At 55.0% G+C, this 15,799-nt stretch overlaps 1 protein-coding gene across 4 annotated transcripts in view; it reads left to right on the top strand.

The window, feature by feature from the left end:
- The window catches only part of PACSIN2 (protein kinase C and casein kinase substrate in neurons 2), a 156,964-nt gene that overhangs the window by 132,145 nt on the left and 9,020 nt on the right, over positions 1–15,799 (top strand). For all 4 annotated transcript variants that reach the window (XM_033233716.1, XM_033233717.1, XM_033233718.1 and 1 more), the window contains 6 exons: positions 1,075–1,231; positions 3,080–3,315; positions 5,120–5,275; positions 9,338–9,513; positions 11,893–12,013; positions 14,986–15,107. In XM_033233716.1, the coding sequence (XP_033089607.1) occupies positions 1,075–1,231; positions 3,080–3,315; positions 5,120–5,275; positions 9,338–9,513; positions 11,893–12,013; positions 14,986–15,107 (968 nt within the window). The remainder of the gene's footprint in view (positions 1–1,074; positions 1,232–3,079; positions 3,316–5,119; positions 5,276–9,337; positions 9,514–11,892; positions 12,014–14,985; positions 15,108–15,799) is intronic.

The following is a 15,799-nucleotide window of genomic DNA, read 5'->3' on the forward strand; positions in this document are numbered from 1 at the left end:
GGTCAGGAGATCGAGACCATCCTGACTAATACGGTGAAACCCCGTCTCTACTAAAAATACAAAAAACTAGCCGGCGAGGTGGCGGGCACCTGTAGTCCCAGCTACTCGGGAGGCTGAGGCAGGAGAATGGCATAAACCCGGGAGGCGGAGCTTGCAGTGAGCTGAGATCCGGCCACTGCACTCCAGCCCGGGCGATAGAGCGAGACTCCGTCTCAAAAAAAAAAAAAAAAAAAAAAAAATACAAAAATTAGCTGGGTGTGATGGCATGCATGCCTGTAGTCCCAGCTACTCAGGAGGCAGGAGGCTGAGACAGAAGAATCGCTTGAACCTGGGAGGCGGAGGTTGCAGTGAGCTGAGATCGCGCCACTGCACTCCAGCCGGATGGCAGTGAGACTGTCTCAAAAAAAAAAAAAAAAAAAAAAAAAAACTGCCTTCAGCTCCAGCCTAGCCACTGTGGCTGCAGGATCTTGACTAACCATGTAACTTCTCTAAGCCTTTGTTTCCTCATCTGTAAAACGGGGACACTTATTCCTACTAGGTAGGGGAGATAATATTTGGAGGTGTAAAACGCCTAACAGGTTGCCTGGCACATGGTAGGTGCTCAGGAAGTGGAAAAGTTTTTACGGCTGTGATTGGGAAGTAATAACCCAGCACGTGATGGATGACATCAAAGCAGAAGGCTTTGGTTAGATGTCACCTACTCCAGGAAGCCGGCCCTAGCTTCTCAGTCTGTGTGAGGTGCTCTTCTAGGCATCCTCAGCCCCGCCCCTTCTTCCATGGTAGCCCTTCCTGAGCCAGTCAGCCTCCCTTCCTGATCCACGGCCCAGTTTCTGCTTGATACCCAACCTAAAGAACATTGAGAAGCCCTCGTTCCCTGATGTGTATGATCTCATTAATAATAAAAATGGAGAGGTTCATTAACTACACGGGGTGCCTTTCAAACTCTGGGAGTGGGGTGTGGTAAACGTGACCCCAGGGGCGCATCAGGGCCTGGTTGGCATGGAGGCCATTTGTGCAGCAGCGAAGGACAGGCTGCCCCAAGCCCCCTGCCTCCCAGCTAGTTGTGTCTCCTAGGTCGGGAACTACAAGCGGACTGTGAAGCGGATCGACGATGGCCACCGCCTGTGCAGCGACCTCATGAACTGCCTGCATGAGCGGGCGCGCATCGAGAAGGCGTACGCGCAGCAGCTCACTGAGTGGGCCCGGCGCTGGAGGCAGCTCGTGGAGAAGGGTAGGGAGGCCCTGGCACAGGTCCTGTGGCCTGGAGGCAGCTATGCCCCAGCTACGGGCTCTGGGCACGTTGTGACCCTCTCTAAGCCAGTTTTCTGTCTTTTAAGATTGGGGCAAGAGTGCATTTCCGAGTTCCAGAGCAGAGTGTGATTTTTATGGGGGAGCATGAGTGTCCATCACCAGCAGGCACAGGCTCCATGAACTTTTGTCCACTTTCCTCGGGGACACAGGACTACAGCCCTTGTCATCCATAGGATACACTTGCCCTTGCCGAGTTAACTCAGAGCTCGGGTAAGTTCCTATCCTGTGGGAGGCCTTGCTGCTCGGCACCTTGATTTCTAACAGAGAGCCGTTTATTTTTAAACTTGACCATCTAGCAGGTCAGATAAGACTAGCTGGCAACACCTGGCAGTCTTTCTGAGTTTAAATTTTAAGGGAATAATTATAGGTGCTGTATGGCAGAGGTTTCACCCCCTTCTGTCCCCACCGAAAAGCTCAGAAGCTTCTGCAGCTTCGTCAGTGCCACTGTTGTGTGGACAGGGGCCGTGTTTAGAACACACTTCCCAGCAGTGAAGGGGGAGCTTGACTGATTACAGGCTTTCCGGCACAGAAGCAGAGCAGCGCGGGTTTCTCAAGGTGTGTTTTGGGGCAGGCTCTCCTTTGCTAACTGGCTGTCCTCAGGAGCCAACTGGGGAGCCAGACCCCAGGTGAACCAGGTCTAGTCCAGCTGCCTGTCCTTTCCCGTCATGCTGACATGGGTTGTGTGTGTGGGCTTAGTCCAGTCCTTAGGGTAGGGTGTGTGCCCAGGCTGTGAAGCAGGCACGTGGCGGAGGAGGGGCCTGGGGTAGGTCTGCTCCCTCGGTCGGTGGCACTGTCACCATTTCATTTCCACCTGCTCCAGCCCCTCTCCCAGGATCCAGCTGTCAGTTAAGAGCTTGAGGTTTACAAAGCTCTGGTCCAGAGCAGGCTCCTGCTTCCTCCTCTCCTGCCTCCTGCAGGATGGGCTTCCATTCTGCTGAGGGGACAGTCTTCGTTCCAGTGTTCTCGAGCTTGTGCTCAGAGCCAGGCTCTTTCTGGGAGTGAATGAACGCGGTCCTGCAAAGGGAGGCAGCGCAGGTCTAGCCAAGGGCCAAGCAGGGCGGATAGGAGCCACGCCAGGAGAAGCGTTGGCATGATGTGGATGGGTGCCCAAAACCTGGGAGAAGCGTCTGCTCACTTCAGAAGGTCCCCCCTTCTTTGGCCACTGTTAGTAAATTAAGACTTCTAAGATGTGGAAATTAGAGTTTTTAAAGAGTTCAGTGGCTTTAAATAAAGGAAAGGAATGGCCAGACGCAGTGGCTCACGCCTATAATCCCTGCACTTTGGGAGGCTGAGGCAAGTGGATCACCTGAGGTCAGGAGTCTGAGACCAGCCTGGCCAACATGGTGAAACCCCGTCTCTACTAAAAATACAAAAATTTAGCTGGGCGTGGTGGCGGGCGCCTGTAATCCCAGCTACTTGGGAGGCTGAGGCAGGAGAATCACTTGAACCCGGGAGACAGAGTTTGCAGTGAGCCAAGATCGCGCCACTGCACTCCAGCCGGGACAACAAGAGTGAAACTCCATCTCAAAAAATAAAAATAAAAATAAAGGAAAGGGATGTAATACCCCAATTTTCCTAACACGAGTGGCAAAGCAAATTCAGCTTCAGGAACTGAAAAAGGCACAGGGTCCCTGAGAGAAAAATATCTGAAACCCCGAAAGGAAACCCTCTGTGGTCTAAATGCCCACATTGAACAGCCGAGGTGTGAGCAGAGGAGACCCCACCATGCCCAGTGCTGGGTGACCCACAGCTTCTCTCCCCTGTGCAGGGCCCCAGTACGGGACCGTGGAGAAGGCCTGGATGGCCTTCATGTCCGAGGCAGAGAGGGTGAGTGAGCTGCACCTCGAGGTGAAGGCCTCGCTAATGAACGATGACTTCGAGAAGATCAAGAACTGGCAGAAGGAAGCCTTTCACAAGCAGATGATGGGTGGCTTCAAGGAGACCAAGGAAGCCGAGGACGGCTTTCGGAAGGCACAGAAGCCCTGGGCCAAGAAGCTGAAAGAGGTACATCTGTCCTGCAGGCTTCCTTGCCTGGCCTCACGCTGCCTGGCACCCCACCAGCAGCACCCCCTCCTGCACCCAGGACTTTCTGCTACTGGCTCTAGGCACAGGAGACCATTTTAGGTTTCTCGCCTAAAATTTCAAGTAACATTGATACCTGTTTTTCTAAAAGTAGCAACCAAAGCCATTGAGTTTTGTTGAGCCTTGGCTAATTGGAGGCTGTCATCTGTCCACCCCAGCCCTCCGCTTGTGTGCCCCGCCCCTGCCTGCAGCCTTGCCCCCATTCCCTGCTGGAATGGGCTAGACGGTAGATGTGCCACCCCCAACACCCAGCTGTTCCCTGGCCCTGCACTGCCTTCCTCCTCCTAAGAATCATCCAGAACATGCCTCTGTCTTTCCGAATGGTTTTCTCTGTGTCTCCTTTTCTGTGTTTTAGCTTTTGTCACATCTCCTCTCTCTTCTGTTTTGTCCCTGGCCCCATTCGTAATGAAACTGTCTGTGTCTCATGAGGCCTTTGCTGTAAACTCCTCCTTCCCTCTAGAATGAAATTTGTGGCTTTGGCTCAAATAAGGAAGGATCTGTTGAGAGAGAGAGAGAGAGAGAGTGTGTGTGTGTGTGTAAAATAGCCATTAAAACCAGATGAGGCCGGGCGCGGTGGCTCAAGCCTGTAATCCCAGCACTTTGGGAGGCCGAGACGGGCGGATCACGAGGTCAGGAGTTTGAGACCATCCTGGCTAACACGGTGAAACCCCGTCTCTACTAAAAAATACAAAAAAGCTAGCCGGGCCGGGCGCGGTGGCTCAAGCCTGTAATCCCAGCACTTTGGGAGGCCGAGACGGGCGGATCACGAGGTCAGGAGATCGAGACCATCCTGGCTAACACGGTGAAACCCCGTCTCTACTAAAAATACAAAAACTAGCCGGGCGAGGTGGCGGGCGCCTGTAGTCTCAGCTACTCGGGAGGCTGAGGCAGGAGAATGGCATGAACCTGGGAGGCGGAGCTTGCAGTGAGCTGAGATCTGGCCACTGCACTCCAGTCCCGGTGACAGAGCGAGACTCCGCCTCAAAAAAAAAAAAAAAAAAAAAGCTAGCCGGGCGAGGTGGCTGGTGCCTGTAGTCCCAGCTACTCGGGAGGCTGAGGCAGGAGAATGGCGTAAACCCGGGAGGTGGAGCTTGCAGTGAGCTGAGATCCGGCCACTGCACTCCAGCCCGGGCGATAGAGCGAGACTCCGTCTCAAAAAAAAAAAAAAAAACCAGATGAAAAGTGGCCGATTGCCCTGCACCCCCCGCCCCCACCGCCCAGTATAGTCCTCTCGCTCATGCTAGGTTCCTCCTTGGAACTTTCTTTGTATTCCCTGATCCAGCAGCCTGGCATGGTCTTCGTGGGATGTCCATAACCCTCCATGTGCATGTTCCATGTCATCTCAGTGGCTTTCTCCACCCACCCCGTGCTCTGTCTCTGTTGTCCTCCCCCACACTTAACGCCCTCTAATTGCCTCTGGCATGTAGCTTTTCCTGTACTGTATCTGCCTCCCACAACTCAAATGAAAGCTTCACGAAGGCCTGGCCTCTTGTGTTTCTTGCTGTGTCCCTGGTGCCTCGAACCATTCACGGGGCAAGCAAGTGCTCCATGAATATGTGTTGAGTGCGTTCCTGTTGTGACTAGTTGCTATGATAGTATACATACAATTTTGTACCTGCCTTTTCCTCCCCTCTTGGTAGCACAAGCATTCCGATGGTCTGTGTAACCTCTAGTGAGATCCTGAACTCCCAGCGACATGGCATTCAGGAACTCATTATCCCTGTAGGTAGAAGCAGCAAAGAAAGCCCACCATGCAGCGTGCAAAGAGGAGAAGCTGGCTATCTCGCGAGAAGCCAACAGCAAGGCAGACCCATCCCTCAACCCTGAACAGCTCAAGAAATTGCAAGACAAAATAGAAAAGTGCAAGCAAGATGTTCTTAAGGTAAATTGTACACTTGTTTTTACATGTCGAGTGCCACCGTGTCAGTTGTTCACGTGTCTGGCACATAGTAAGCCTTCTGTAACTGCTTGGGTGATTGGGGGGATAGAGGGATAAAGAACCCAATAAAACACACCCCTGTCCTCAAGAAGGCCACAGGTGAGTGCCCTAGCACCTCGCCTCACCGCAGCCACTGTACCTGCTCAGTTGAGGGGCAGAGCCAGGCTCTGAGCAAGCTGCGGGGAAGAGACAGCTCTTTGTTCTCAGAGACACAAGGACAGCTGGGATTGCTGCAGGGAACTGCTTGTGCCAACATGGGCGTGGCCAGTGGTTGGTATGAATGGGCATGGCCAGTGATGGGTGTGAATGGTTGTGGCTGGTGGCAGGTGTGAATGGTTGTGGCCAGTGGTGGGTGTGAATGGGTGTGGTGTGAGCTGGCATGGAGGGTTACGAGGACCAAATCGCTAGTGGCCTGGACAGCCGGGCTGAGTAAGGAGCTTAGGATGCTGCTGACCAGGAGCCACTGAGGAAGGCCTGAGCCTTGGTGGGGTCAGGGAGGAGGTGAGGAGGGTGAGATGGTTTAGAAGGATTGCTCTGCTTGTGTAGGGAGAGGGGCTGGAGGCAGAGACCTGGGGGAGGGACTGGAGGCTGGGAGCACTTGTCTGGGGAGCCAGGTGGGAGGGGGGATGGAGGTGCCCCGCAGTCTCCACGGTGACAGGCCGCAAGAGTGAGGCAGAGGCTGCGGAGCCAGGGGTGGCAGAAGGGTGGTCTTTGGCCCATGAGAGACCGTGACCAAGCGCTGTGGCATGCTGGGTGCCCTTCCATCTCTGTTGTGAAGGGGAGATTTTCTGCCCCGCTGGGTGAGTGAGAAATGACTGTGTCAACTATGAAGTGCTCCGCAGATGTCGACAGTGATTCTGCCTGGAAGGGCCTGGAGTCACAGGACGTAAAACCAGACAGCGTCATCGTCTTGTGATTTAATAGTTCACAGGAAGGGAGGGCTCAGCCCTCGGCCCCACCTCCCCTCCTTTGCTCAGCCATGACAGGTGAGGGCTGGGGGATGTTGCCGAGGGCCTGCCCTGCCTCAGTGTTTGGAGAAGAAATTCCCCACCAGGATTTGCAGAGAGAGACGGAATGAGATAGAAAGAGGCTGCACTCCAGGAAGAGGACATGGGCAGAGGGGAGGCAGGAGGCCTAAGCTGGTTTCACTACCCACCAACCTTTCCCGGCCCCTGTCAGTTAGGTGGTGGCATCCCTTTTTTGTGAATGAGAAAACCAAGATCAGAGAGGTTAAGTCGTACCATCCAGCAGGTGAGAGCAGGAACTTCTGACCTCAAGCCCATACATATGCCTATGCCCTTTCTCCACTGTTCCTCACTGCTATGCTGTCGGCGTAGCAAGGGGAACCCGTCATCTACACGTTCATCACTTAGACCGAGTGTCAGAATCCTCTGGGAAACCCCTCTCACTTCCATTGCTGGAGCCAGGAATCTGGGCTTTTGAAACAGCCCAGGTGCCTCCATGGTGGGATCAGGTGAGGAGCCTGGAGGAGTGGGGGGCACGTGGGCTCAAGAAGCACAAGGTCCTGGAGAACTCTCCGGCCTTTGCCAGAATCCCAGGGAATCAGGTGCCCAAAAAGGTGCCTAGAAGAAAGATGGGGCTTCTCCATGTTGGGTAGGGCCGTGCCTGTGTGAGAGAAAGGGAGACGGAGATGGAGAGGAAGAGAGGTCTTTCATGTTTGACAGCCACCCAGAACGTCACTCAGGCTTTTGCAGAACAGGCCCAGGGCGCGAGGTTGGACATAAGCATCTGGCAGGATGAATGGGACACTTTGCAGTGGGTTGCCTCCTGGGGCCCTCCCTGCCTCTGTGGTCTGGCCAGTAACTGCAGGACGTGAGAGGTCCTTGTGGGCCTAGAGCTCTGGAGAGGAGGCCAGTCCCTCCCCAGCACCCTTCTTGACGCAGTTTCCAAAATCCAGCACACAGCCTGGGCAACGTAGTGAGACCTCATCTCTACAGAAAATTTAAAAATTTAGCTGGGTGTGGAGGCGTGTGCCTGTAGTCCCAGCTACTTCAGAGGCTGAGGCGGGAGGATTACTTGAGCCCAGGAGTTCAAGGCTGCTGCGAGCTGTGGTCACACCACTGTACTCCAGCCTGGGTGACAGAGTGAGACCCCATCTCTAAAGTAGGTAGGTTGGTAGGTAGGTACATACATACATACATACCACTGCTGACTGGATGCACATGTACTTTCATGTTTCTTATCAGCCATCAACTACATCTTGGAGCATCCATCAGAAAAGAACTTTTTGCATTTAGTGCTAAAATATTACAGTCCACCTAAGGGTGAAGGTCGCCTTTTGTTTTACTCCATGGGTGTTCGTTGAGAACTTTCTATGCCCTGCAAGGGGGTTTCCAGAACAGTGATGACCCTGCTCAGTACCTGGCCTGTGCTGGGGGCAGGACTTGGGGCCAGCAGGGTCGGCCACAGGCTGAGGGCAGGGGCAGCCCCAAGGTGGAGCATCTTGTTGCCACTAGTACCCTGAGAGCTCCTGGGAGGCTATTGTGTCTTGAAGTCTCCTGAGATGGGACTGCTCTGTGTCACTTAAGCAGTATCCGCCAGATGCCGGGCATTGAACGCACAGCTGTGTGTCTTGGGCTTCTGAGCTAGGCTCCCATGCAGGGCTGCCAGGTAGTGGGCACGGGCAGTGTCGATGGCGGTGGGGAATAGGAGTCGCCACAGCGCGGTGGAGCTCTCTTTCTGCTGGGCATGCCCCAGCCCTGGCAGGGGCCTTTTCCTGTAGGCACAGAGGACCCAAGCCCAGCCATCTGAGGAGGCTGAGAAGCAGAGCAAGGACCTGGATACCAGGAGAGGAGAAAGGGGCAGGAGTCAGAGCCCTAGAGGGCGGGGTGGGACCTGGTCTCAGGAGACTGGGGGAGGTTTCAAGGAGAGGAGTTGCTTTGGAGCCTGAAGCGGAGTCTCCCAGGGCCCTGAGCCACATGAGTCAGAGGCGAGCATCTGGGAGGGAGGAGGGGAGCCTCATGGGCAGGGTAGACTCAGTCCCAGCTGGGGGCAGAGCGGATGCCCCATAGGCCTGCAGTGGCTCAGGAAGCGCTCCATCCTTCCTCATCCTTCCATCCTTCCTCAGAAGGCCCTGCATACGTTGTTAGGGACAGCAAAGCTTAGACCCGAGTGAAGCCCGTGACTACTCCCATAGTAGAAAGAATTGCAATAAATAGGTGGTCCCAGCTCTGCTATCGCTCACCCACCCCAGGGGGCCAACACGACCATGATCCCACCAACTAACACAACCACCTGGTCACCAAACTGGTGGCCCTGCCCCCAAGATGAGGGGTGAGGGAGGCCATTGACTTCGAGGCACATCCCCACCAGATGAATGTGCCCACTTTAGCCACGTCTTCAGAATTTCACACATTTTTTCTAGCTGCCCCTCGATACTCTTGAGATAGACCACACCTGCTTTTAACATTTCCTGCCTTGCAAAACCCCTTCTTGGGACAATCTGGGAGGGAGCAGCTGTGTGAGGGGGATGGAGTGGGCTGAAGGACAGGGGAAGGAGGACTTTTTTTGAATGCCTTCTTCCTGCAGCCCATCATTTACATATCAGAACACTGTGAAGGAGAGAGTGTCCTCATCTAATAAAGGACAGTGAGGCTCCAAGAGAGCTGCAGGATTCAGCCCCAGCCCCACCTTTGCTGTGGGAGGCTTGAGGGTAGCCAGGCACAGCCCTTCCCCACAGGAAAAAGAGGACATGGGCGTTTGGCACACTCAGGACCACACACACCGAGCTCTGGGGTGACTGCCCTTTTCCGGCATCTACCTGTCTGGGCCTTGCTGCAGCTGAGAGACCGGGCAGATGGCAGGAGTGTGATTTACCTTGCAGGAGTGGAGGGACTGGGACTTGAACTTGAAGTCTGTCAGAAGCCAGCGCTCCTGTTTTTTCTTTGCATTGGAATCTGGGGAGGCCTGAGACACTCCACGGGTGGGGTGAGCCAAGGGCCGAATGGAAACGAACCTTTGTCTTGTGCTTGGATTTTCCTTTAGACCAAAGATAAGTATGAGAAGTCCCTGAAGGAACTCGACCAGGGCACGCCCCAGTACATGGAGAACATGGAGCAGGTGTTTGAGCAGTGCCAGCAGTTCGAGGAGAAACGCCTGCGCTTCTTCCGGGAGGTTCTGCTGGAGGTTCAGAAGCACCTAGACCTGTCCAATGTGACTGGGTAAGTTTCCTTTGAGCTAAAACACACACGTCGTTGAAGTCAACGGAAAGTGCTTTTGAAGCAAACTCAGATGCCGCTCCCAGGTTTGGGATGGTGCGTTTGTCAGGAGGCCTCCTCCACCCTCAGGGCCTCCTGCTTCTCTGCAATCTGGACGGCAGGGAGGGCGCCTCTGCTGAGCGTTTCTGCAGCTGCAGGCATGGCTGGCTGGACCTGTGGAAGGCCTGGCTGACCCAGCCAATTGCTGGCCCAAGCAGATAAGGCCAGGCCCACTCTGCCAGCTCCACGTACAGGTCTGGGCAGGAAGGGAGATTGCCCTTTCTGGGGCCACAGCTAGGACCAACGCAGCTGACTTTGCTTTGCTTTGCTTTTCCTTTTCTTTCCTCTCCTCTCCCTCTCCTTCTCCCTCTCCTTCTCCCTGTCCCTCTCCCTCTCCTTCTCCCTGTCCCTCTCCCTGTCCCTCTCCCTCTCCCCTCTCCCTCTCCCCTCTCCCTCTCCCCTCTCCCTCTCCCCCTCCCTCTCTCCTCTCCTCTCTTTTCTGACAGAGTCTTGCTCTGTTGCCAGGCTTGTGTGCAGTGGCGTGATCTCCGTTCACTGCAGCCTCCTCTGCCTTCCGGGTTCAAGCGATTCTCCTGCCTCAGCCTCCCGAGTAGCTGGGATTATAGGCGTGAGCCACCGTGCCCAGCCGCAGCTGGCATATCTAAGATCCATTGGTGGTGAATCTGGCATTTCTGGGCTGGTTGTGCCTGGGACAGTCTTTCTTTGAGGCCCTTTGTGATCAGCTGACTGCTTAGTGGCTCTCAGCCCCCAGGACAGCACATACCCTCTGAGACGTGGTTCTGAATTGTGACATGGAAGCTGTGCTGTTTGTTCTTTGCTTTCCTCATCTTTGCTTCTGTGATGCCTTCACCAGGGCAGAGGTCCCGGCTTACTCAAGGGCATGGACTACTGTCATCCATCTAGCAGAACCATGTAGGGACGCATCACAAAAACACATTCCTTTTGTCTCCCTCTGTATAAAAACCATCAAAGGCAAGTTATTGCACCACTGTTGCTCTGCCATCATTCTATTTTTATGACAGTTTTGTAAAGTGGGTGGCACTGACCCCATCTTATTGATGGGGAAGCTGAGGCTGGGTGAGATTAAATGACTTGCCCGAGGCTGCTCTGCTGGCAGGAGCAGGGTGGGGCTGGCCTGTGTTGGCCTCTTCTGCATGTGGAGTGACTTCCATCATGCTTGTCTGTCTCTGTGTCTGGATTTTCCCCTTTTAATGCAGGCACCAGTCATAAGGATTAGGGCTTCTGCTAGTGACCTCATTTTACTTTGATTACCTCTATAAAGACCTTATTTCCAAATAAGACCACATTCCGAGGCACTGGGGTTTGAACGCCAACATGTCTCCTATGAAGGACACAACTCAACCCTTGATGGAGGGGATCATGTCCACTCAACAGAGGAGGAAACTGAAGCCCAGAGAAAGCACATGACTCACGAGCCATAACGAGTATAAGTGAAAATATCAGGTCCAGCAGTGATCCATACTCTTCCCCCACAGGGCAGCTTCCTAGGAAGGTGAGCCAATGATGGCTGCCAGGCGGAAGGCGGCCCCCACCCCATCTTTTTTTTTTTTTTTTTTTTTGAGACGGAGTCTCGCTCTGTTGCCCAGGCTGGAGTGCAGTGGCCGGATCTCAACTCACTGCAAGCTCCGCCTCCCGGGTTTACGCCATTCTCCTGCCTCAGCCTCCCGAGTAGCTGGGACTACAGGCGCCCGCCACCACGCCCGGCTAGTTTTTTGTATTTTTTAGTAGAGATGGGGTTTCACCGTGTTAGCCAGGATGGTCTCGATCTCCTGACCTCGTGATCCGCCCGTCTCAGCCTCCCAAAGTGCTGGGATTAGAGGCTTGAGCCACCGCGCCCAGCCCACCTCATCTTGGTGGGTGTATTGAGCACCGTGTCATCTTCACACTCTGCATTTGCACATCCGGGTATAAAGCCTTTCTGACAGAGATGAGGAAGGAGGGTTACTTTCTGACACTCTCCAGTTTTCTCTTCCTCAACTCTGGGCCTGGTTGAATGGGAGCACACAGAGTAGTGGCCCACGCAGCCCACCTGCTGGTGCCTTTTGCATACGTGACACAGAGCAGGGCTTATTCATTGCCACCTGCTTTGCTGGTTTGATTTAAAGCTCATTTGTCAGAAGCCATCTGTGCACGTGGCGGCCCGTGATATTCCGCCCGAGCCAAGGGAGGAGTGTTCTGGCTCTGTCTGTGAAACCAGCTCACGGGGCAGAGACCACAGGACCTGCTCTGGCTGGCACTGGACTGGGACAAATGGTAGCTGGCCCCTGCCTTGTAAAAGAGCCACGTTTCCTTCTGATTTAGCTACAAAGCCGTTTACCATGACCTGGAGCAGAGCATCAGAGCGGCTGATGCGGTGGAGGACCTGAGGTGGTTCCGAGCCAATCACGGGCCAGGCATGGCCATGAACTGGCCACAGTTTGAGGTAAGAGGAGGGTGTGCCCATGACCTCGATGACCTGGAAGAGGACCTAGGCCCACAGAGTTGGTAGACGATGTCCTCGTTCTCATTCCAGACTCTATGTTGATGTTTGCCCTGTTTATCAGGCAGTCTTCAGGCATAGCTATAGTACAGACCAAGTTCTGGCATAGAGTCCTGGGGGGGCTGCAGGCATTACCAAAGGCCTTCTGAACCTCTTGTGAAGTTGCAGTTATGTCCTTTCTAGTTGGGAATGTTTGACTGTCACTCTTTGGCCACTGGCATTCCCTCCTTCCTAGTCAGTCCCAGGAGCCACAGGCACACAGGACCTCAGGTCCCCGATTCACCCTGTGGAATGGCCGGGAAGGGAGCAGCCACAGTGTCCCCCTCACAGTGGGCCAGGGAGGGGAGGCGGTCTCAGTGGGCAGCCCTCCTTACCCTTCCAACAAAGGACTTTTCCCTACTCCAGGCAGTAAATGCAGTGAATCCTGATTCAAAATGAACATTCTTTTCCCGTCATGTGGGTCTGAGCCTTTCATTATCTTTACATTCGAAATGCAAGGGCTTGGGGATCTCAGGACTCACCCAGGCCGAAGATTGGTCACCAGGCCCCACCTGGCACCCTGAAGGCAGTGGGTGAAGGTCCTGCTGCCCCTAAGGCTGAAGCATGTGGCGTCAGCTGCCCCAGCGGGGATGCTGTGGGCGACGACCTCTGCTGTGGGCGTGGACCTCGTGGCTTCCCCGACTCAGCAGCGGCCAGAGCCTGGGCTGCATTCAGATTCTGCTCACCTCTGACCACCTGTGGGAAGCTGAGCAAACTATTCACCCTTTTTGTAACTCGGTTTTCCCACGTGTGGAATGGGAATGACAAGAGCACCCATCTCCTGTCGGGGGCTGTTGGGCAACATGGTGACTTTGTCCATGCAGGGCTGTTGACCCAGGCCCACCCCTCAGAAGCCTCCTGGGGCCTCGTAGCCTGCAGTTTTGTCAGTCCTTACTCCTGCACTTCTTTTGTGGCCCTTAACAGGAAGGTTTCTCCAAATGACAGCCTGGGCCCTGCCGCCGAGCACTCCCCTGTGCCAGCCCAGGACTTGCTCCCAGTAGGAGGCTGCAGAGCAGCTGTGCCCCTTCCACAGAGGCACGGGGAGAGCATGGAGGGCCAGAGCCTTCCCGAGTGGAAGTGGCCCTAGAGGGGACAGCACAAAGCCCAGCCTCTCCTCTGGAGCCACACACCAGGAAGCCTCGGCTAATGTTTTGTGCACAGCTGGGGTTTCACACACAGCAAGGATTTGCTGCTCCCGGAGTGGCACAGGAAACCACCTGTGAAACTCGCTTGGGTACCTTAGAGGTGCCCATTATACCCAGAGAGGGGCACAGTGGGGAGGACTGTTTGACAGTCTGTCTCCTGGAGGGTGTCCCAGCCAGAGCCCAGGGGGCCCTTCCCTCGGTGGGTCCATGGGCTGGGAACCAGCCCCTGTGCGTGCCTTGTGCGCACATTTGCAGCTGTTACAGGACCATGCCTGACTTCCTCTAACGCAGTTCTTTGTTTTATTTTTCATGCCACAAGGATGAAGTAAGTGTCTGCGTTCGGCTAACTCATAGAGTGCCATACGCCGTGCAGGGTGTCTGTGGCCCGCATGGGTGTGTGTGCTGCCCCCGCCAGGCTCCTAGTAGTTCAGCTGAGACTGCCCTGCTGTCAGGGGTGTTGAAAGCCGGCCCTTCCCTTCAGCACCAGCTTGGTGTTGATACCATTGGCCTTTGGAAGCTGCCTGATCAGGATGAATTTATATTCAGAGGTCACTGTGGAGAACTCGGAGGTTCTGATTGAGTTCTCAGTCAACCTATTCCAGTCAGAAAATAATTAATAGACAAAAAGGTGACCCAGATTTAGGATCGGGGCCCGGGTCTGCCACCCCCTCTGCGTGGGCAAGTCACGTTGCCTTTCTGGGCCTCAGTTTCCTCATCTGACAAATGGACAGGTTAGACAGGATGCTTCTGAGTTGGCTTCCAACCTAAAAGTTCTGTAAGTACGTGTGAGCAGAGCTGTGGACTCAGCCACACCAAGTTTTAATCAAAGTTGTCTGGTAACCAGTGGAGATGTGGGTGAAGGAGAGCTCATTAAACACCTGCAGGCATGCACAGACTCTTCTAGAAAATCAAGACACAGTCTCCGTTCATGGTTTTGCCCTAGTCCGTTTTCTGTGCAGCTGGTGAAGCCCGTTCACCGCCCAGAAACTCATGAGGCTTCCGGGAGGAGCGTGCTGTGCTTCGTGAGCCCCGCGTGAGCTCAGGTCCCAGAGGAAAATCCCAGGGCAGCAAAACACAGGGGAGAGCCCTGCTCCTTGGAGACTGCGAGTCTGCTTGCCTGCCCCTTCTGTCGGGTGGTAGCCACCTAGCCCTGGTTTTATTTGCAGTCCAGGGCCCATTTTTCCACATGGCAGGCTTGCTCAGGTCTCCCAAGCCAGCTCTCTTGACCCTGTGGCCCAGGGACAATTTAGGGCATCGACGCAAAGGATCTTCAGCACTTCAGGACAAGTGCCTCAGAGGCTGGCTCCTGTCTACTTTGGGAGGCTCAGCACGACGTCTGGGGAGGCCACAGGGGCCCATGCTGGCCTGAGGGGGATGGGGCTGAGAACCTTGGTGGGCAGAGTTAGGATCAGGAGGCCCTGGACCTTGCCCTGGTCCTCGCCACCCCCGCTGGTCCTCTAGGACAAGGGCAGCATGTCCTGGGGGTGGTGGTAGAAGTGCCAGCCTCCAGACCCCCTGCTTTGAACAGTGAGGAGGGGCTCAGGTCGTTTGGGTTCATAAGTGGGGCGTGGGGAGCCTGAGGTCTTCTGGGAAGCCAGGGAGAGCAGGGGCCCCGAGTCTACACATCAGATGCACAGCGTGGACTGCAGGCTCGCTGGGTAGGAACTGAGGACAGACGTGGCTTCCCACAAGTGAACCTTCGGTTTCTCTCCCTCGGCACCTGTTGCCCAGGAGTGGTCCGCAGACCTGAATCGAACCCTCAGCCGGAGAGAGAAGAAGAAGGCCACTGACGGCGTCACCCTGACGGGCATCAACCAGACAGGCGACCAGTCTCTGCCGAATAAGCCCAGCAGGTGAGTGGGTGCCACCTCCATCCAAAAGAGGCCGTTCTGTGGGGGCATCCCTCGGGTAATCTGCATGGTCCAGGAGAGCCCCAGCCTAGACGCCTGGGAGATTCCTGGGCTCCTGAGCTCTGTGGACCATGACCCAGCCTGGACACCTGGGAGGTTCCTGGGCTCCCAAGCTCTCTGGGCCGTGGCCCAGGGGCATCTCCGGGGAGGGTCGTCTTCCTGCCTGGTGCCAGAGCTGCTGACAGATCCAGAGAGGGAGCCTTGGCCCTGAGCTTCAGACCCGAGTGGGCAGGAGCTGATGACAGGGCTGGCATTCATGTCTCCAGGGATAGCACCGCCCTGCCCGGACACTGGTGGTTCTCTTGGGCAGCCAAGATCCTTCTGAGGTTCGTGCTCACTCTGTATTATGTGCAGGCGCCAGTCAAGGGAGGGACAGGAGAGGACTGCCAGACATCTCCTTTCCAAATTACCTCTTCGCTAGGAGCATTAGTTATTTCTGACTTAGTCACTGGCTGAAAACGAGAGATATAAGGGTGGCACTGTGGTCATTAGAACCTTCTGGAAAGTGTGTGCTAGAGGAGGTCTTCCTACAGGACCTGCCTAGAGACCTCCATGTCACACTCAGTAATAGTCATTTCATACGGGAGCTTCCTAAGAAGGCTCAGCCCAGGTTCCCATGGCCTCCCTGCAGCCCC

Source organism: Trachypithecus francoisi, unplaced genomic scaffold (genome assembly GCF_009764315.1).
Source record: "Trachypithecus francoisi isolate TF-2019V2 unplaced genomic scaffold, Tfra_2.0 Lachesis_group14, whole genome shotgun sequence".
In the NCBI taxonomy this organism is placed as follows: Eukaryota; Metazoa; Chordata; class Mammalia; order Primates; family Cercopithecidae; genus Trachypithecus; species Trachypithecus francoisi.